General features: G+C 43.6%; 1 protein-coding gene and 1 long non-coding RNA gene across 2 annotated transcripts; both read right to left on the bottom strand.

Annotated features, from left to right (window-relative positions):
* Positions 1-1,205: 1,205 nt before the first annotated feature.
* tpk2 (thiamin pyrophosphokinase 2) lies at positions 1,206-17,933 on the bottom strand. Its single transcript, XM_082518515.1, has 8 exons — positions 17,776-17,933; positions 17,453-17,694; positions 8,854-8,917; positions 8,641-8,771; positions 8,406-8,524; positions 1,994-2,126; positions 1,787-1,883; positions 1,206-1,711 (listed from the first exon to the last, which is right to left on the bottom strand). Exons 1-8 carry the CDS (start codon positions 17,843-17,845, stop codon positions 1,665-1,667), a joined length of 903 nt encoding a protein of 300 aa, XP_082374641.1. The 5' UTR covers positions 17,846-17,933; the 3' UTR covers positions 1,206-1,664.
* On the bottom strand, positions 14,809-17,444 carry LOC309696970. The gene is made up of 2 exons (XR_014273711.1): positions 15,720-17,444; positions 14,809-15,476 (listed from the first exon to the last, which is right to left on the bottom strand). It is a non-coding gene; the product is annotated as an uncharacterized lncRNA (long non-coding RNA).
* Positions 17,934-21,523: the final 3,590 nt, after the last annotated feature.

Below are 21,523 nucleotides of genomic sequence, written 5' to 3'. Positions count from 1 at the left end.
TTAATCCCAACTCCATACTGCAAACATTCAACTGTTATAATATTCAAGTATTCCAGATAAGCAATGAGTCTAGTTTTGCCTCACAAAGGAAAAATAACATAAAAACCACAGTGTAATTACTGGCCAACACTTGGCAGACTTATGATGTAAGTGTGTGTGAGCCCCACATTTAAGGGCTTTAGATGCAGAGAGATGCAGAGAGGCTGGAGAAGGTTATGAAAGCCATTCTAAAAACCTGACAGTTTAGCAGTTCAGCGGATAAAATGACTGTTGCTGTTTTTTCAAAAACAATGCACTGCACATCAAACCTCATCCCAACAATGACATATGGTGGAGGAAGCATGTTTTGGGATCGACGCCTGATCTCTTCATCCTCAAATATATTCCATTGTGGACACAGACAACTGGAGACCCCGAGGAGTCATTACTTTAAAGTCTGACACTAGTGGGCATGCAAGTGGAAGTACATCTGAGGCTTTACAGTCATTAAAGGAACAATAAATTGAATCAATGAGTCTGATTATTTGCACTGGATCTAGCGAGCGATTCACAAGTTGAATCTTAGGACAGTTTGATGAAATAAGATAAATTACCCAAAGCATGGATGTAAATTAATATCAGAATTATTCAAAAAAAAATCAGGGAGGCCTGTGCTTAACCCACATGAGGTGGTGTAGCATGATGCGATGATATTTTATAATCAAGATATTCCATAACTGTTGATGAACTGAAACACCTCGCAGAAGGACTGGTCCAAAGTTGTTCTTCGTTACTGTGCAAGTGTCACGAGCAACTGTAGAAAAACCTGTGATGAAGACTGGTCCAGTGAACACTCGTTAAGATTTTACAACAGAAAGCACCAATAAATAAAGATGAACTCGCAAGTTCCACTTTATTGCTGTGAGGAATCTCAAAACATTCTTCTTTTGGAGTGTTATATGTGTATATTGTCGTATATATCACTGTGTAAACAGTTTTTCAGCTGTACCAAACACAGCTCCACGCTCTGTCAGGTTTATGTGACCAGTGCTGGATCCCACAAACCACCCGCCTACACAGCAAATATCCATGTGTGCTTTACTCTAATGAGGTTGCTTATCTTCTCTTTGAGCTCTACATACTCAAAAGAATAACACAACATATTTTTCTTCTCTACATTTTTATCCTATAGACTTGCAGTATATAAGGAGATGACTAGATTTGAATCAAGTATGATTACTGCATTTAATGGGTGGAAGTGCAGAAACTGAAATTGCACTTTGAACTTAAAAGGTCGTACTATGACTATAGATAATATAGAGCATATTTACTCTGAGGTCTGCATGACACCTGCAAAGTGTTGTGCATGATAACTCTTACATGTCATTCTTAGATCCAGCACTCATGTGGTTCAGCCATCCTCTGAACCACTCACCTGCAGTTATCAGGCTGAACCCACTGAACAAAACTGCATGAAAAACACCTGCGAAATATAATAACTCACTATATTTAATATTAACATGTTGTACAATAAAGTGTATGACTTTTCTTTAGTGTTTCTGAAGAAACACTAAAGAAAAGTTCACATTTTTATGATGTTTCTTGCAACTGTAAATGTGAACAACAATGTTGGCACCACATGACATATGGTGCCTCAGGCACAGTGAGTAATCTTCATCTTCGTTCTATAATATCTGGTGGAGTCCTGTCACAAAGTCCTGATAGTACGGCTCTGAAATGATAACAAAAAGAGAACTAAGGCAGTGAGCTGGTTTTTTGACTGGACATTTTGCAAACACCCACAAACCTGTGTCAGGGTCAATGTACGAGTGTCTTATGAGAAAGTCCAAGACTACCATGGCAGAGTTGGGTTTGAAGTCATCAGTGACCAGCAGTTCCTTCACCTGAAACAAGATGCTATATTTTATATCTTTGTGTCATCTATATCTCAACCCATGCAGTACTGGCTCCTAGAAGCTGAATTCCCAAATTATAGTATGAGAAAAACACTAACCTTATCTATGGGGAGGAGGTAAAACTCCTGCACCTCTCCATCCCCTATTATGGGCTTAAACTCCAAAGGAAGTTCCAAATCAAAGACAAACTGGCTTTCTGGAAACACACCCTCTTCATCCTCATATGTGTAGCTTGAAAATAAAATAAAACAAAGGCAGCTAAATTGTCTCTTTGAAAATCCAATTATGTAACTAACTGTTTCATAAAGCAATGATTCTCCAGAACAGGAGGTTCTTCCAGAGGTGTCACTGTGAGGCTGTGATCCAGCCACACCAAAGCTGCAGTATATCAACACCAGTACCGGTGCCCTTCTACCATTCTGACTACTAAAACGCATGTTTTCTTATACCCAGTATTTAATTCATTTTTATCACACTATTCCAATTAATGCAAAAACAGTGTTCACAGACTTGTGTTTGTTCTGCCTGTTATAGCAACACGATCGAGCTGCAGCTGCTGAGAGGTTCTAAGCAGCTGCGCAGGCTTTGAAGTGACAGATCTGTAGATCACAATCAAACAATCAACAATCAAAAATACAATGTAGAAATGTAAAAAGATATTGCAAATAAAAATAGTTCTGGTTTTATAGACAGAAGCTGTTTGATGGTTTTCTGTGGTACATCACAGCGGAATGAGCCTTTTCCACAGTGACTCCTGTTACTGTCCAGCAACAAATATACTGATAAAAATAACAAATTCAACTTCCACATTTTGTATACATACATATATGTATGTATGTGTATATATATATATATATATATATATATATATATATATATATATATATATATTAGGGGTGCAACGATACACAAAATTCACGGTTCGGTTCGGTTCGGTACTTTGGTGTCACGGTTCGATATTTTTTCGATACAAAAAAAATGTTCATGCCTTTTTAATTTGTCATTTATTAAAATTATAAATATATATTTTAACTCAAAAGTACAGTTTTTAAATTTAACCCTAACCCTTGTGCGTGTTTTTTATTTTGACAGCGAATGCGCACCTGCAGACCACTTATGTGCAGCCCTGGTTATTTAGCTCGTCATATTGCAGCCACAGAAATTCTTTTGTCCATGAAACCATAAAGCTGCACTTTCTTTTTGCCTTATAGTCTGATTTGTCATAACTTCTCCGTTTTGTGGTAAGCTTTTCTTTGGCTGTCACTTCTTCACCCTGACCTGTCTTATTTGGCTCAGCAGAACTAAAATATATATGCTGCTGGTTTTACACACGCACTCACATAAGCTCAGCGATTCTCTGCGCGATCAACCTCTCACATGTTTAAGCTGCGGGAGATTTCACTTGTCATGTTTGCATAGTAAGCTAACGATTAATAAGACGATGTCAGAGGAATTGGTGCACAAATTATCATCACTCACAGATCAGTGCTGTCGCTCTCTATACACAGTTCGCACGATTGCAAAGTGAAAGCAAAAAAACAAGCGCATATTGAAACGCGATTTCAATATGTCACATATTGACAGTGGCTCACCGATGCCAATGACATAAATACCCAGCTACATTTCTGAAAGAATGCAAAAGCATTGACATATATTTTTCCTTCCTACAATAGCCCGACGGGCAGGGAAGAGATAGATTTTGGTAGCCCGACTGAAAAAATTGCTAGCCCCAGGACGTCGGGCTAGCGATATTGCGAGCCCTGTATCTGATTGAGGAATCACTCATCTTTGGAAAAGAGAGTTTATTACAGAGAAATGGCTCTTTCCAAAATAAAAGCTATACTATCCGCTTCTTCTGGGCTATATTCTCAGCAGCATAAGGAGAATCATGTGCTAACAGCTGTCTAAATGACTCGGCTAAAGTTAGTAGCATGCTTGTTGTTTTTGTCTTTGCACTAGGATGATGTCGGCGTAAATGTGCAGTCATATTCGTTGTGTTCCCACTAGTGCTTTCAGGTTAATCTCGTTGAAATGACCTTAACGCCACAACACGGCAAATCTCCGTTAACGAGCTACCGCCGATCGCCCCATGCATGGGGCTAGACGGCCAACACGTTAACGAGCTAACTGCGCTAACACACTAGTTCCCACCCATGTAATTGAGCATTGCATGGCACATCCAACATACTGTTTTACTTTAGTCCATGACTCGCTTACCTTCAGGGTCATACGTCACATGAAAACCAAAATAATTCCAAACGCCAGATCTGAATGAGGGTGGGGGAGGTCCATGTTGCAAGGAGAGCTTAACTTCTGTCTTGCTAGCTTGCCCTGCGCTCTTCCTTCTGACTATGCTGTCTGTGTTGAGCGCTCAGTGGATCTGCGCTGGACAGTGCAGCCTAGGCGGAGTAGTCGAACGCAGATTCACTGAGCGCTCAACACAGACAGCATCGTCAGAAGGAAAGTTGATAAAATAAATTACAAATGTTATATTGTTCGATACATATGCGTACCGAACCGAAAGCACTGTATCGAACGGTTCAATATCGATACGAATATCGTTGCACCCCTAATATATATAGGAGCAGAGGATCGCAAGTTTGATCCCCGCCTGGGGCGTCTGTATCCAGTAAGGGTCCTAAAGCTAGACCCCATATGCTAAGTGAGCCTACTGCAGACATGAGCAAGACACATAAATATGAAGGCATGCCGGCTCGGTCGTCGCCCGGATCAACGAGGTCCGCGTCAGGTGTTGAGGAACCAGGGCACCCTGACGAGAAGCGGGCTACTAGAGACGAAAACAGGGCGTTGTTGGAATGCTACTACGCAAGTAACCCTGGCGGAATTGGTTACATGAATAGGATGAGGGACCTATGGATTCTTCGATACCCAACATCCACAATGACGGCGAAACAACTAGTAGCTCAGTGTTCCAACATTCGAAAGAAGGGACTACTCTCACAGCTAGAGATTGACGAGGTACAACATAAATGCTACGGCAAGGGGGAGCCAGGACGCCAGGTCAGGGGGGAGATTGGGTACAAAGCCCCAAGTGCGATAGGAGAAGGATCGTTGAGTGCGAGAGGAACTGACCTGAAAGATAGGATCATGGCCAAGCTTGAAACCTGGATCCCCCGTAGCCGGTTACCAAGATTACGTGAAGTACCCTCAGAAGGTCTGCTAGATGATGTTAATGCAGCACTACGGATGATACCTACAGCCACGCTTACCGACACTAACAAGCTGATCTACAATACGGCAGCAGTGATCAGTGAGATGCTTGGCTACAAGTTGAACAGCCACAAGGGGCAGTACCCTCCATGGAGAAGGAGGCTAGAGGGCAAGATCAAATTAGCACGGAGGGAGGTTAGCCAACTAACAGAATTGCAGAAAGGTGCGACAAAGAAGGTGCATAAAAAAAGTACAGCAAGCTGTCCATACCTGAGGCCTTGGAAACTGCCAAGCAAAGATTCACAGCCTTGGCCAGCTGCTTGAGGAGGTACACAAGAGATAGAAGGCAGGAGAATAAACCAGCTGTTCTCCACAGAACCAGCAAAGGTGTACTCTCAGTGGCAAGGGAACAATAAGAGAACAGCACCACCAAGGCTGGAGACGGAGCAATACTGGAAGAGCATATGGGAGAAGGACACAACCCATAACAGCAATGCTCAGTGGCTAGTGGATCTGAGGGCAGACCATAGCAACCTCCCTGAACAGGGTCCAGTAACCATCACGGTGGCAGACATCCAAGCAAGGGTCTCTAGTATGAAGAGTTGGACAGCACCAGGCCCCGACATGGTTCACGCCTACTGGCTGAAGAAGCTGACTGCCCTCCACGAGCATCTGGCAGCACATATGAACCAGCTGCTAGTTGACGAGAGACACCCGGAATGGCTAACCAAAGGTCGGACGGTCCTGATCCTCAAGGACCCCAAGAAGGGATGGGTCCCATCCAACTACCGACCAATAACCTGCCTCAGTACTACATGGAAGCTCCTGTCAAGCATCATATCGGCTAAGATGAACAGGCACATGGGTCAATACATGAGCGGGGCACAGAAAGGGATTGGCAAGAATACCAGAGGCGCAAAACACCAGCTACTGGTAGACAGAACAGTCAGCCGAGACTGCAAGACCAGGGTCACCAACCTGTGCACTGCCTGGTTGGTTACAAGAAGGTCTATGACTCAATGCCCCACAGCTGGATACTGGAATGCCTAGAATTGTACAAGATCAATGGGACCCTGAGAGCCTTCATCAGGAACTCAATGGGGATGTGGCGTACAACACTAGAGGCCAACTCCAAGCCCATAGCACAAGTCACCATCAAGTGCGGGATCTACCAAGGAGATGCTCTGTCCCCACTGCTGTTCTGCATAGGCCTGAACCCCCCTCAGTGAGATCATTAACAAGACTGGCTACGGATACCGACTATGGAACGGAGCAGTTGTCAGCCACCTCCTGTACATGGATGACATCAAGCTGTACGCCAAGAGTGAACGAGACGTTGATTCACTGATCCACACGACCAGGATATACAGCAATGACATCGGGATGTCATTCGGGCTGGAGAAGTGTAGTCGGATGATAACAAAGAGAGGGAAGGTAGTCAGAACTGAGGGGATCGAACTACTAGAAGGCAACATTGCAGACATAGAGGTAGGGATGGGTATCGTTTAGGTTTTATCCGATACCGGTGCCAAATCGGTACTTTTGAAACGGTGCCGGTGCTTAAACGGTGCTCGAACCGGTGCTTAAAGAATGGAGAACACAAACTTTGTCCAAAAACCTCTCATGTTCAGCTGGGTTTTTTTGTAAAAAGATAACAATGTGTGCCTTTTCTGCAGCTATGTGGCATATATGGCATCACTCTTGGCTGGAAGCAGTGCTTAATCAATGGAAAAAACACAAACTTTGTCCAAAAACCTCTCATGTTTAACTGTTTCCCACTTTTTCTTTGGTCATTTTAGCCTTTTTGGCCAGGGTGAAGGGAGTATCTGCCATCAAACAAGAAGACAGCCGCATGTAGCTATGATGATGTTTGCTAGTTCACCTCACATGCATTAATGTAATAACGTGGTTAGCCTACTCAACGTAAATTACACACAAACAACATGAAGCTACTCACGCAGAGAAGAACGGCTGCTGCTGCATCATCATCCGTCATCATTTCTGCTACACTGGCAGGGCTAGGGGCCAGGACTCTATTCTTCGGGTTTTTGGGGGATGTTGCTCTGGGTCCGATAACTGGCAACCCACCCGACATGCACGGTGTGAGGTCTCGCAGCAAGCTATCAAATACGGCGCATTTCTGGGCTTTTTAAAAAAAACGCTATGCGTCGCCAGGTGTTTCATCGGATTTGAGGTGTTACCTCCTTTGCACAGTATCACAGTATCAGCTTAAAGCACTTGTTGCAGGCTGCTGAGTTTGCTTATTTTGCTGTGAAGTACAGCCAGACTTTTGACCGCTTCGCCTTGGACATTTTTAATCTGTAGCTCTGCTCTAACAGAACGTACGTACCCGGCCCCGCCTACTATCCTCGGAAACGTAAAATGATTGGCTAGAAGTGTATCACAGCTCAGGAAAAAAAAGCACCGAAATAAAGCACCGAAATGTGCGCTGCTTTTCGGTCTGGTTACTACCGTTTATGTCAGAACCGGTGCCACCGGTACCCATCCCTGTGTAAAGATGCCCCTGAGATAATCCAGCACATAACAGCAGGGTGCAAGATGCTAGCAGGCAGGGCATACATGGAATGCCATAACCAAGTGGCCAGCATAGTATACAGAAACATCTGTGCCGAGTATGGCCTGGAAGTTCAGAGGTCAAAATGGGAGACGCCCCCAAGGGTGGTGGAGAATGACCGAGCTAAGATCCTGTGGGACTTCCAGATACAGACGGACAAAATGGTGGTGGCTAACCACCACAAAACATAGTGGTGGTAGACAAACAGAAGAAGACGGCCGTAGTGATCGATGTAGCGGTTCTGAATGACAGCAACATCAGAAAGAAGGAACACGAGAAACTTGAGAAATACCAAGGGCTCAGAGAAGAGCTCGAGAGGATGTGGAAGGTGAAGGTAACGGTGGTCCCTGTGGTAATCGGAGCACTAGGTGCGGTGACTCCCAAGCTAGGTGAGTGGCTCCACCAGATCCCGGGAACAACATCGGAGATCTCTGTCCAGAAGAGCGCAGTCCTGGGAACAGCTAAGATACTGTGCAGGACCATCAAGCTCCCAGGCCTCTGGTAGAGGACCCGAGCTTGAAGGATAAACCGCCCGCAGAGGGTGAGCTAGGTGTTTATATATATATATATATATATATCTCCACAGCCCCATCCCCCTTATTATGTGGGGATCTGGAGGCTCTGTTTTTGCCTTTTGATCTGTTACTGTGTAATCACTGTTAGTTGGAGTCTTTTCGGGAGATATGTCAGTAAGAAAACAAAATGTAGACTACCCTTAGCGTTGTTCTTTAACCCCCTTCTTCTTAGCAGTGTATCAAGCTCACCTTACTGTTGCAACTGGACGAGCCTTCTTAGCTATGGCTGCTGGAACACAGGCTTCCTCCTGACACTCTTTGACCAGAGTGTGTTTGATGCCAACACCAGCAGCCAGCCCACCTGCTGCCTTTGAGGATACAAGCAATACGCTGAAGAAACTGAAGTGGAATAGCTTGACATGAGATGCTGCACCAATGCTTTCATCACACTGTCTCGTATGTCAGTGTTTCAGTCTATTCTTACCATGTTATCCAGGAGCCCAGGGTACGTCTGCTTGGTGTGGGAGCGCCGTGCCAACCACATACAAACCTCCTGACTGTCACTGACAGTGTAGCCATTGATATGAACTCCATACCGCTTCACCCCAAAGAGACCTGCAGTGTAGCAGCATGGTCTGCTCATACAGCTCAAACACAGGTATAATATAAAAGCCTGAGACGGTGCTCCAAAACCTACTTGTAGCTGCTCTTTCCATCCACATCAAAGGGCAGTCTGAAAATCTGGGCATTACACTGTATTTCTGAAAGAACAGATGTTTTAGTGTTATAAGTGAGAACATGTAAGTTGATTTAACCTTGAACATTTTTTCACACCTTCCACCTATATTTAAGACAGTGAAACTATCTTGCTTTGCCCTTTTCATTCCACCTGCTTATAACCATTCAGAGAAGTAAACAACTGAACCCAAAGCCAAAATGTAATGCAATGCAATTTGGTTAGCATGGTGGTTAGGACTCTTGCCACACAGCAAGAAGCTGCTGGGCTTGACTCCACCATCTGGCGGGGCTTTTCTTTATGAAGTTTGCATGTTCTCCTTGTGTCTGCATGGGTTCTCTCCAGGTTCTCCGGCTTCTTCCACCAGTCAAAGTCATGCAGTTAGTGGGATTATTTAAATAGATACATTTACATAATCCCATAATCCCACACAACATCCAGCCCATAAAGGGCTGGATGTTGTGTGGGATTGTGTAATTGTGTAATTTTCTTCTCCTACAGTCAGATCAAACTGATGCTTTTCTACTTGGTCTTAAATCCTCATAAGCAGGGTTTTTAATCAAATACTGCTAAGGCATTACCTTTGCCTTCATTAACACTGTGCTAAATCTTGGAGCTAATTTGACCAGCACATGTCCTTTAACATGCACTTTAATAAAATATGTGGGAGTGCTTTTTTTTTATTTGCAAGATATTGCAAAAAATTAGAAACATCATTTCTCAGAGTGATGTTGAAAAGCGTGTTCATGTTTATTAATTCTAGGCTGGACTATTATACTTTATTATTATCTGAGCAATCTAATCACTATATGCATGTGTATATATATATATACATATATATATATATATATATATATTAGGGGTGCAACGATATTCGTATCGATATTGAACCGTTCGATACAGTGCTTTCGGTTCGGTACGCATATGTATCGAACAATACAACATTTGTAATTTATTTTATCAATTTTCCTTCTGACGATGCTGTCTGTGTTGAGCGCTCAGTGAATCTGTGTTTGACTACTCCGCCTAGGCTGCACTGTCCAGCGCAGATCCACTGAGCGTTCAACACAGACAGCATAGTCAGAAGGAAGAGCACAGGGCAAGCTAGCGAGACAGAAGTTAAGCTCTCCTTGCAACAGGCAAATTGAACCTCATTCAGATCTGGCGTTTGGAATTATTTTGGTTTTCATGTGACATATGACCCTGAAGGTAAGCGAGTCATGGACTAAAGTAAAACAGTATGTTGGATGTGCCATGCAATGCTCAATTACATTGGTGTGAACTAGTGTGTTAGCGCAGTTAGCTCGTTAACTGCCCCATGCACGGAGCGATGGGTGGTAGCTCGTTAACGGAGATTTGCCGTGTTGTGGCGTTAAGGTCATTTCAACGAGATTAACCTGAAAGCACTAGTGGGAACACAACGAATATGACTGCACATTTACGCCGACATCATCCTAGTGCAAAGACAAGTGGAAGCAGACAACAAAAAGCAAGCATGCTACTAACTTTAGCCGAGTCATTTAGACAGCTGTTAGCACATGATTCTCCTTATGCTGCTGAGAATATAGCCCAGAAGAAGCGGATAGTATAGCTTTTATTTTGGAAAGAGACATTTCTCTGTAATAAACTCTCTTTTCCAAAGATGAGTGATTCCTCAATCAGATACAGGGCTTGCAATATCGCTAGCCCGACGTCCCGGAGCTAGCGATTTTTTCAGTCGGGCTACCAAAATCTATCTCTTCCCTGCCCGTCGGGCTATTGTAGGAAAAATATATGTCAATGCTTTTGCATTCTTTCAGAAATGTAGCTGGGTAATTATGTCATTGGCATCGGTGAGCCACTGTCAATATGTGACATATTGAAATCGTGTTTGAATTTGCGCTTGTTTTTTTGCTTTCACTTTACAATCGTGCGAACTGTGTATAGAGAGCGACAGCACTGATCTGTGAGTGATGATAATTTGTGCACCAATTCCTCTGACATCGTCTTATTAATCGTTAGCTTACTATGCAAACATGACAAGTGAAATCTCCCGCAGCTTAAACATGTGAGAGGTTGATCGCGCAGAGAATCGCTGAGCTTATGTGAGTGCGTGTGTAAAAGCATTTCAGTTCTGCTGAGCCAAATAAGACAGGTCAGGGTGAAGAAGTGACAGCCAAAGAAAAGCTTACCACAAAACGGAGAAGTTATGACAAATCAGACTATAAGGCAAAAAGAAAGTGCAGCTTTATGGTTTCATGGACAAAAGAATTTCTGTGGCTGCAATATGATGAGCTAAATAACCAGGGCTGCACATAAGTGGTCCGCAGGTGCGCATTCGCTGTCAAAATAAAAAACACGCACAAGGGTTAGGGTTAAATTTAAAAACTGTACTTTTGAGTTAAAATATATATTTATAATTTTAATAAATGACAAATTAAAAATGCATGAACATTTTTTTGTATCGAAAAAATATCGAACCGTGACACCAAAGTATCGAACTGAACCGAACCGAACCGTGAATTTTGTGTATCGTTGCACCCCTAATATATATATATATATATATACACATATATACACATATATATATATTCACACTAGAGCCCAACTTCAAGCCAATATCACAAGTTAACATCAAGTGCGGGATCTACTGCTGTTCTGCATAGGCCTGAACCCCCTCAGTGACACCGTTAACAAGACTGGCTACAGATACTGGCTACAGAATGGAGCTGTTGCCACCTCCTCTACATGGATGAAATTAAGCTGTATGCCAAGAGTGAACGTGACATTGATTCATTGATCCACACCACCAGGATCTATCTACAGGAACGACATCGGAATGTTGTTAAGACTGGAGAAATGTAGTCTGATGATAACAATGGAAGGTAGCCAGAACTGACAGGATTGAACTACTAGAAGGCAACATTGCAGACACAGAGGACAGCTACAGGTATCTGGGGATCCCACAGGTAAATGGGAACCATGAAGAGGCCGCTAGGAAAGCTGCAACCACTGAGTACCTGCAGAGGGTCAGGAAAGTCCTGAGGAGTCAACTGAATGGTAAGAAAAAGATCCAGGCTATCAACACCCCGTGATCAGGCACCCTGCTCGGTTAATAAGCTGGCCAAAGGAGCCACTGACATCAAGACCAGGAAACTTCTGACCATGCATGGAGGGTTTCACCCCAAGTCCAGCACCCTGGGGCTGTATGTTAAGCGTAGGGAAGGAGGCCGGGGACTAGTGAGTGTCCACAGTCCAGGATGAGGCAACGAACATCCATGAATACATCAGGAAGAAGGGGGCCATCTTCCTGACTGCGTGCTCAGTGAATACCTCAGGCAGCAGAAACCCAAGAAAGTAAAGGAAGAGGAGAAACCATCATGGAAGGACAGGCCCCTGCACGGTATGTACCACTGGCAGATAGCGGAGGTGGCTGATATCCAGAAATCCTACCAGTGGCTGAAAAAGCTGGACTAGAAGACAGCACAGAGGCACTAATGAGGACTTCCAGGTTATACTCGGCACAGATGTTCCTGTATACTATGCCAGCCACTTGGTTATGGTGCTCCATGCCGGCTAGCATCTTGCACCCTGCTGTTATGTGCTGGATTGTCTCAGGGGCATCTTTACACAACCTGCATCTGGAGTCTTGCCTGGTGTGGTAGACCCCAGCCTCTATGTGCTCAGAGCTTGTTCCTGTGCTGCCATGATTAGTGCATCTGTGCTGTCTTTCAGTCCGGCTTTGTCCAGCCACTGGTAGGATTTCTGGATGTTAGCCACTTCCTCTATCTGCCTGTGGTACATACCGTGCAGAGGCCTGTCCCTCCATAATGGTGCCTCCTCTTTCTCTGCATTCTTGGGTTTCTGCTGCCTGAGGTATTCATTGAGCAAGTGAATGAAGGCTCTTAGGATCCTGTTGACCTTTTATAGTTCTAGGCATTCCAAGATCCAGGTGTGCGGCATCGAGCCACAGGCCTTCTTGTAATCAATCCAGACAGTGCATAAGTTGGTCAGCCTGGTCTTGCAGTCTCAGGCAACTGCTCTGTCTACCAATAGCTCGCGTTTGGCTCCTCCTCTTGCCAATCCCTTTCTGTGCCCCGCTATCGAGCTATGTGTCTGTTCGTCTTAGCTGCTATGATGCTTGACAGGAGTTTCCATGTGGTACTGAGGCAGGTTATTGGCCGGTAGATGGATGGAACCGGTTCCTTCTGGGGGTTAACCATTCTGGGTGTCTCTCATCCACTAGCAGCTGGTTCATTTGTGCTGTCCAACTCTTCATACTGGAGACCTTTTCTTGGATGTCTGCCACTGTAATGGTTACTGGTCTCTGTTCAGGGAGGTTGCTGGGGTTTGCTCTTAGATCCACTAGCCACTGAGCATTGCCGTCATGTGTTGTGTCCTTCTCCCATATGCTCTTCCAGTATTGCTCAGTCTCTGTATACCTTGGATGGTTCTGCCTTCTATCTTTCTGGTGTACCTCTTAAAGCGGCTGGCCAAGGCTGTCAGTCTTTCCTTGGTAGTTTCCAAGGCCTCAGGTAGAGACAGCGTGCTGTACTTCTTAGGCACCTTCTTCATCGCACCATTTTGCAGCTCCTATAGTTGGCTAACTTTCCTCCATGCTTCCTTGATCTTGGCCTTTAGCCTCCTTTTCCATGGACTGTACTGCTCCTTGTGGCTGTTCTACTTGTAGCCAAGCACCTCATTGATCACTGCTGCCATGATGTAGATCAGCTGGTTAGTTGCAGATGGTTGCAGTAGGTATGGTCCATAGTGCTGCATTCACATCACCTAGTAGATCCTCAAAGGGTATTTTACGTAGTCTTGGTAATCGGCTACAGAGAGTCCAAATTTCAAGCTTTGCAATGTTCCTGTTTTTCAGGTCAGTTCCCAATCTCAGGTGGGCTGTTCCCCCCTTGCCGTTGCATGTGTGTGTGTGTATATAAAAAATAAAAATAAAAAAAATACTATTTTGCTATATCATATAGTACTCTGAAACTGAAGTGCATGATCCTGCTGTATAACCCATACAGCATGATAATGTTCTAATACACTTGCAAGTCATGACAAATGGTTTGCACTGCAGTTCTCATTGCCAAGGGTAGCACAACCAGTTCTTAGGTTTAGAGGACAAATGAACCTCTTTTCCACTAGTACCTACTCATCTTGAGTCAACTCAACTAGACTCAACTTGGATTAGGTTGTTTTCCAATATAACTGAATACCATACCAATATGTTCACACTGTGGGAGTTAGCTAGCTGGGAAAACCTCTTACCAGCTCACATCAAGAACATTTGTGTGGTAGCTATTACATCCTTGGAGACACAGCTTGTCCCTTGCAAAGCTTGTTCTTGAAACCATTTCATGACACTGGACATTTAAAAAAGAAAATCATTTGAGCATGGCTGGTTATTGATAATGCTTTCAGCAGACTGAAGGGAAGGTGCCGTTGCCTTCCTAGTCATGTCCCCACAAATGTACTCTTGTTTAATGTCACTATGAATTTTGACAATAAAGTTGTGTTCTGTCTCCATCTTTGTTTCTAAGTTTTATTTTTCCTGGTGACCAAGATTCAGTGATACAAATTAAATGTTAAAAGATACATTTAACTTGTTTGTGTTATGTTAAATCCTATTAAACACTAACAGAGTTATAGGAAATGCCGACACCAGTATGACACAGTTTCTTGATATACTGTTGCAATAACTAAAATGTGCAATATCTTCTGCATTGGCGCATCCAATAATATAGTGTTTTTTGTGATGACTTTACCTGGCGAAGAAGATTATTTCTTTTGGTTACTTTTTATTACAAATGAGCTGTCATTGCACCAAAATTTCACTGATAATTGTTTGGTTCATACTTTTTTCCTACTGGTGTTGTAACAGACAACCCCCCCCCAAAAAAAAAAAACAAAAAAAAACTCACATACACAATGGTCACTGAATTCTTTATTATAGTCAGCAGCAAAATCCAAACGATTTACAATGTGCAAAATGAAGGCTGAAAAGTTAAACTATATACATTTATTGCATTCATGATGTAAAAATACTGGTGACTGCCAGTGCTACCCCTCAGCCTCCTACTAGCCACACCTATGGTATTAATTTCAAAATCCTACATTTTTGAGTTATTGCTTTCACAAGATTTTCAGAAAACTTGACCTCTGACCTTTCAAGTCAAGGTCACTGAGATTTAAACCTGTCCCCGATTTTTAGTAGTTGCACCTATGGTTTCAATTTAAATGTCCTACGTGACTTCCTTCTTGAGTTATCACATTTACAAAATTAGGAGTCCATGCTGCACGCTCGCCAACAGGGTGACGACGATACCACATCAGCCTTTCATAGCTGAGGGGTAAAAATGTCACTCATGCTGGCAACTCATTGCCTGTACAAGCTCACCCAGCACAAAGAGGAATGCCTGGATGAAGGTAGCACTCTATAATCTCCTTCCTCTGGAAGATGGCTTCTTGCTCCATTGCCTTACATCTCTCACTGAGAAGCAAATCGATTGTGCTGTTCATGGTGGGCCAGATTTAGGACACTGAGCATGCATCTCTTCAAGTACACTTGTCAGGTCCGGTTTGGTGTGGGTCCTCTTCCTCTTGCGAAAGGCAGAAATGGGAGATGGTTAATGAAAGCCAGTTTAACAACAATATTGTGGAAATGCACTTGGAGCTAAAAATATTTTGTTCTTGGAAGTGACTACTTGGAGTTAGAGTTGATAGTTAACCATCTAGGTTATTGTCTGCATATAGGAGACAATGGTATTACCTTTAAAATATTCTTGTGAGTTCAAAGTGAGGATAATTAGCATAAAAGACGCATTAACCCATAAAGAACTCACCATCCTCATTATGGTTTCCAACAATGCTGTAGCCGAGTCAAGCCCAATCTTCCTCCTGTTGCTTGCCAGTCAGTGCCTGCAGATGCAGTCCATTTGATTGAACCATTTCCAATCGAACCACTCTGACCGTGGTGGTCCTTGATGGTCCTGCAATCGCTTTTATATTTGATAGGTTTTTGTTGAGATTGCTCTTGTACGTCCTCTGGTATCCCTGAGCAGCCATCAGCTCACAGATCTCCTGGTACACATTCTCATTTCAGGTTGTTCTGCCTGGTTCCTGCTATCATCAGTCACCAAGACCAAATAAATATGCATATCATGATTGGTCTAAGGTATTGGTTTTTGCGTAGACACTTCCCCAATTACAAAAATGGCAGGTTTGATTTTTGTGAAGGACTTGCTTTTATGTGACATTGAGTCAGTGGTTCCCAAACTTTTTTTTTCACTAGGCTCCTTTGTTTTACAAGAAAATCTTCGCACAGCCTCCTAAACTGCAGCCTATTTGTTGAATCAGAGGTTAGATCAATGAACTGTTCCTCCTTGGATGTGCTGAAGTCAGCAGGGGCTGTTCATCATATTTTCTTGTCTTTGGCTTGGAACGAAGTTAGTTTGGCGATGCTTCATCTTCTGCTTTGCATTTGCGTGGGAGCCCCCCCACAGCACTGAGTGATGTCACTGACTGGCAATCGGTGGAATGCAGTCTACCAATGTCACATTTTTGGATCGACTCTGCTCACTTGGAATCCCAACAGATAGTAAAAAAGTACCTGGAATAAGGAACTACTACCCAATGGAAAACCCAAAAAACCGAGTCGAGCCAAGTGGAGCCAAGTAGGTACTAGTGGAACAGAAATATGACTCTTCCCCCCCCCCCCCCCACACACACACACACTTTCACTTAGGCCTAGGCACATAAAAACTAATGCTAAGAAAGGTGGCAAAAACGTTTTCAAAGCAGTGTTTATTGTAGGGCATAGGCCTAGAAATCAAAACACACTTTATAGCTGGAATTGGAGTCACAAAATTTAAAAAAAAATTCACTTTCATGTTGGATTTAGAAAACAGGACAAATTGTATCACAAAACAGAGGACAGTGTAATCCACCCACAACGCCAAAGGTTTGTAGGAACCCTTCAGTTTCTACAAACACTACTTCCTCTACATTTGCGCGTACTTGAGTCTCAGATGTTGCAGTGAGGACACACTTGCAAACAATGTTCCCTCTAAGCTGCGCGCGTGCGCAATTGCGCACTGCTGGCGCGGTCTCTGCACACAAAAAATCTGCGTTGCGCACAAAAAAAATTACAATTGAAACTTAACAATTCTGTTTTGCAGTGTTAGTCAGTAAGTGACTGGCTGCGCCCGTGTAAGTGGGCTAAAGCAGTTAATTAAAAGTAGTCTAACATAAATGTAAATGCTGTAATTTGCTTATTTTAATAAACCATATAATTTGGATGGATTCGATGCTGGCGTGACCACAGTAGACATGTCTGCTGTTGCTCACAGTGGTCCAAGGGACCGCTCAGGGAGTTTGTGTGTTCGCTCAGACACATGAAAAATTAGAGGGAACGTTGCTTGCAAAGTTGAAAGGTTTTTAGTAAATTCTGACTTTGGCACAGGGCTGGGGGTCAGGCTTGGTTTTACAACTCGTGATACAGTTGGCCACGGGTAAAGAGTATGTAATGCTTCCAGTGAAAAACCACACAAAGACACGTTTGACTTGCGCGCCTCACCTCATCTCTCCATCCTTTAAGGCAGGTTAAAGACTGCTCCTGTCTGAGAGCTTGCAGTACATGACTCACAGCCTCGGATCTCTTTTCGTACGAGTCCAGGCCGTGGCAGAGGGTCACTGCACCCTGGTGTGGCGGACTGAACACGTCTGGATAGCGTGCTAAAAGCGAAGCTACGTGAGGAGGTATCCAGCCGACCTGGGCTCCTTCAATCTCAAAACGAAAGCAGCTTGAACGACACGAACCTGTGGAGAGAAATATAGACGTGGTTACTTATCAAACTGCCTTCATCCGTTTCATCCTTTCTCTTACTGTCACCCGCATACCTGGTAAATAAAAGTTATTCATTTTACGGAGGAGCTGGAGTATGTTTTCTGCCCAAGAACAACTAGCCATTTTAAATGTCTTTAAATAACTGCACACACAACTCAGCTGCTAGCACTGTAGCCACTCTACTGCGCATGCCCACGATACAGCCGCTGTTGTGAGATTTCTCCCTGAGATCTGCTTGTCAGGCAGCACTTCCACTGACCCGCTGGGTAACGGGAAAAATGACGGCAACAAAAAGGTCACTGAAGTAAAGATTCTTATTTTATTTTATTTTTTTGCCCATTCACATCTCATCTCCATCATTTTATCATGAGGTCTCCCCCCCACTAGTGCTATGCGATGATATTGCAAATTTTGGTAGTGATCCGATACAGGGCCTGCATATCAATACTGATACTGTAACTTATAAAGGCAGCTTATTTCGAGGAGAGCAGCCATGATCTTCATACATTTGCAAATTTGCAAACACATTATAATGACTACTAAGTCACTGTTATTTCCACTAACCTCCCCGTTCATATTCGCACTGCCGAGTCTATCCAGTCTTTTAAATTACGTCTTAAAACTTATTTTTTTACTTTGGCTTTTGATTCTGTCTAGTTGGCTGTTTTAGCTTGTTGCGTTGTTACCTATTGTTTGTTGTCCTCTTCTATTGTTTGTTTTAACTGTCTCATGTTTTTATTGACTGTGAAGCACTATGGTCAACACTGTTGTTTTTAATATGTGCTATATAAATAAATTTTGATTTGATTTCAGAATCAGAATCAGAATCAGAATACTTTATTGATCCCTGGGGGAAATTATTTTTTGTTACAGTGCTCCATTTTAAACCAACATTAAGACAAGACAGACAATACACTAACTAAGAATAGTACAATATATACATATACATATACATACATACATACATAAGTCACTCATAAATAAATAGTTGGAAAAGAAACATGTGTAGTTGTAGCAGCAAACAGTGTGTTAAGTGGATGCGTTGTACAGGGAGATGGCCACAGGCAGGAATGATTTCCTGTGTCGTTCAGTGGTGCTTTTCGGTAATCTCAGTCTCTCACTGAACGAGCTCCTGTGACTGACCAGCATGTCATGGAGTGGGTGGGAGGTGTTATCCAACATTGTCTTTATCTTGGACAGCATCCGCCTCTCCGACACCACCTTGAGGGAGTCCAGCTCCATCCCCACAACATTGCTGGCCTTACGGATTAGTTTATTAAGTCTGTTGGCATCTGCGACCCTCAGCCTGCTCCCCCAGCATGCAACAGCATAGAGGATCGCACTGGCCACAACAGACTCATAGAAAATCCTCAGCATTTTCTGGCAGATGTTGAAGGACCTCAGTCGCCTCAAAAAATAGAGACGACTCTGGCCCTTCCTGTAAAGTGCTGTGGTGTTTTTAGCCCAGTCCAGTTTATTGTCAATGTGTACTCCAAGGTATTTATAGTCCTCCACAATGTCAACACTGACCCCCTGAATTGAAACAGGGGTCAAGTGTTTCCTGGTCTTCCTGAAGTCCACGATCAGTTCCTTGGTCTTTGCCACGTTGAGCTGCAGATGATTCTGCTCACACCACGTGACAAAGGAGTCGACCACAGCCCGGTACTCTGTCTCATCATCCCTGCTGATGCATCCAACCACCGCAGAGTCATCAGAAAACTTCTGAAGATGGCATGTCTCTGTGCAGTGGCTGAAGTCTGTGGTGTAGAGGGTGAAGAGGAAGGGGGAGAGGACAGTCCCCTGTGGTGCCCCTGTGTTGCTGATCACCTTGTCAGACACACACTGTGGGAGACGTACATATTGTGGTCTTCCTGTCAGGTAATCAACAATCCAGGACACCAGAGAAGCATCCACCTGCATCGCTGCTAACTTATCACCCAGGAGGGTCGGCCTGATGGTGTTGAAAGCACTGGAAAAGTCAAAAAACATGACCCTCACAGTGCTCGCCGGCTGGTCCAGATGGGTGTAGACACGATTGAGCAGGTAGATGATGGCGTCCTCAGTTCCGAGACGAGGCTGATAAGCGAACTGAAGGGGATCCAGGTGTGGTCTTACTATGGGTCGCAGCTGGTCCAGGATGAGCCTTTCCAGGGTCTTCATGATGTGGGAGGTCAATGCCACGGGCCTGTAATCCTGGGGGCCACGTGGCGTCTTTGGTACAGGGACGAGGCATGATGTCTTCCACATCACCGGGACCCTCTGCAGACTCAGACTCAGCATAAACAGTTTATGAAAGACTCCACACAGCTGGGGGGCACAGGTCTTGAGGACAAGGGGACTCACTCCGTCTGGTCCAGCAGACTTGCCTGAGTGAAGTCTCCTCATTTGCATCTCAATCTGGTATTGAGTGAAGGTGATGGGTGGGGGAGGGGTGTCAGGAATCTCACAGGAGGCAACATGTGAAGAGAGAGGCTGGCACAGTGGTGTGGCTCTGGATTCCAGGCTGACTACAGGTGAGGTTGTGGGGGTAGGAGCAGACACTGTGGTGTCGAATCTATTGAAAAACAGATTCAACTCATTGGCTCTATTCTCACCTCCCTCAGTTCCCCTGCTGTTGGTTGGCCTGAATCCAGTGATGGTCTTCATGCCCCTCCACACCTCTCTCATGCTGTTCTGCTGGAGTTTCCACTCCAGCTTCCTCCTGTAATTGTCCTTAGCCTCTCTGATCTTGTCCTTTAGTAACACCTGGATCTTCCTCACCTCCTCTTTGTTGCCCCCTCTGAAAGATTATTAAGATTTGATTTCCACAATAATTAATTAACACAATAAACACACCTTTTAACCTTTAGTGTATTTTAAAACTTTTTTAAAAACTATTAACCTGGATTTTTAATGTGTCTGCCCTCAAAATACTTGGGGGCAGTTTCTCCTCTTTAAATGTGCTCTGTACATAAAATAGACTTGACAGTCAACACAATATATTTATATATTCCTTATGTCGTGAGAGCAGGAAGGTAGTTCCTGGAGGATGATGGAATTGATACCATCTAATAGAAAACCTCTGGGACTTTATTTTTGGTCTATCCAACACCACCAGGTTACACCTCAGACTGTTTTGGAGCTCAGTGATTTCCTGGTCCATATGTGGGAGGAGACTCCAGGACTCCATTGGTTGTCTCAATAGGACCATGCCCTGATGTTGTTAGACATGCTTACAAACCTCGTTGTTTGCCTATTGTTGTTTGTTATCAACATTATCCTAGCCTAATGATAATAAGCCCCAAATCTGCTAAGTCTTTGGTGATTGATGCACTTGCATGTTTTCAGGAACAAATTAATTTCATTTATGTTTGCTGATAACACCCATAAATGTCTTGTTTAATCTCTTACTTTAGAAAATTCTGAAACTTCTGTGCTGCTATGGCTGCTAGTGTGTGCTGCCAATTTCTATTGCAAGGCTCTGTGATCTGGCTTTGTTGCAAAATAAATAAATACATTTTAGAAAAGTAATAATCCTTTTGTTCTCATGCTTATAGCATTTAACTGTTTCCTTCTTATTATTAGCAAGAACAATTAGCTGTACAAAAACTTATAGAAACTTAGTAAATATAGAAACATGTAAAAAGTCTTGATAGCTTTCTTATTTTTTAATTGTAATGCTCCTAAGAGAGAACCTTGGGAATGGAGCAATCACTGAACAGAAAATACAACACACACGCGCGCACACACGCACGCATAGGATAGGACTGCAAAGGAAGCCACAAAGAGTCTTTCAGCTGATCTCGCCAAACAGACTCTGTT

The sequence above is a fragment of the Aulonocara stuartgranti genome, assembly GCF_965226115.1.
Source record: "Aulonocara stuartgranti genome assembly, chromosome: 20".
In the NCBI taxonomy this organism is placed as follows: Eukaryota; Metazoa; Chordata; class Actinopteri; order Cichliformes; family Cichlidae; genus Aulonocara; species Aulonocara stuartgranti.
This window is presented reverse-complemented; position numbering and strand designations above follow the sequence as displayed.

What these genes read in the sequence shown, in the direction of transcription:
- tpk2 (XM_082518515.1), bottom strand. Translation starts at nt 17,845, where the DNA reads ATGGCTAGTTGTTCTTGGGCAGAAAACATACTCCAGCTCCTCCGTAAA. An exon ending in GAATAACTTTTATTTACCAG is followed by an intron (nt 17,695 to 17,775) that starts GTATGCGGGTGA and finishes TTCTCTCCACAG; the next exon opens with GTTCGTGTCGTTCAAGCTGC. An exon ending in TTAAAGGATGGAGAGATGAG is followed by an intron (nt 8,918 to 17,452) that starts GTGAGGCGCGCA and finishes CTGTTCTTTCAG; the next exon opens with AAATACAGTGTAATGCCCAG.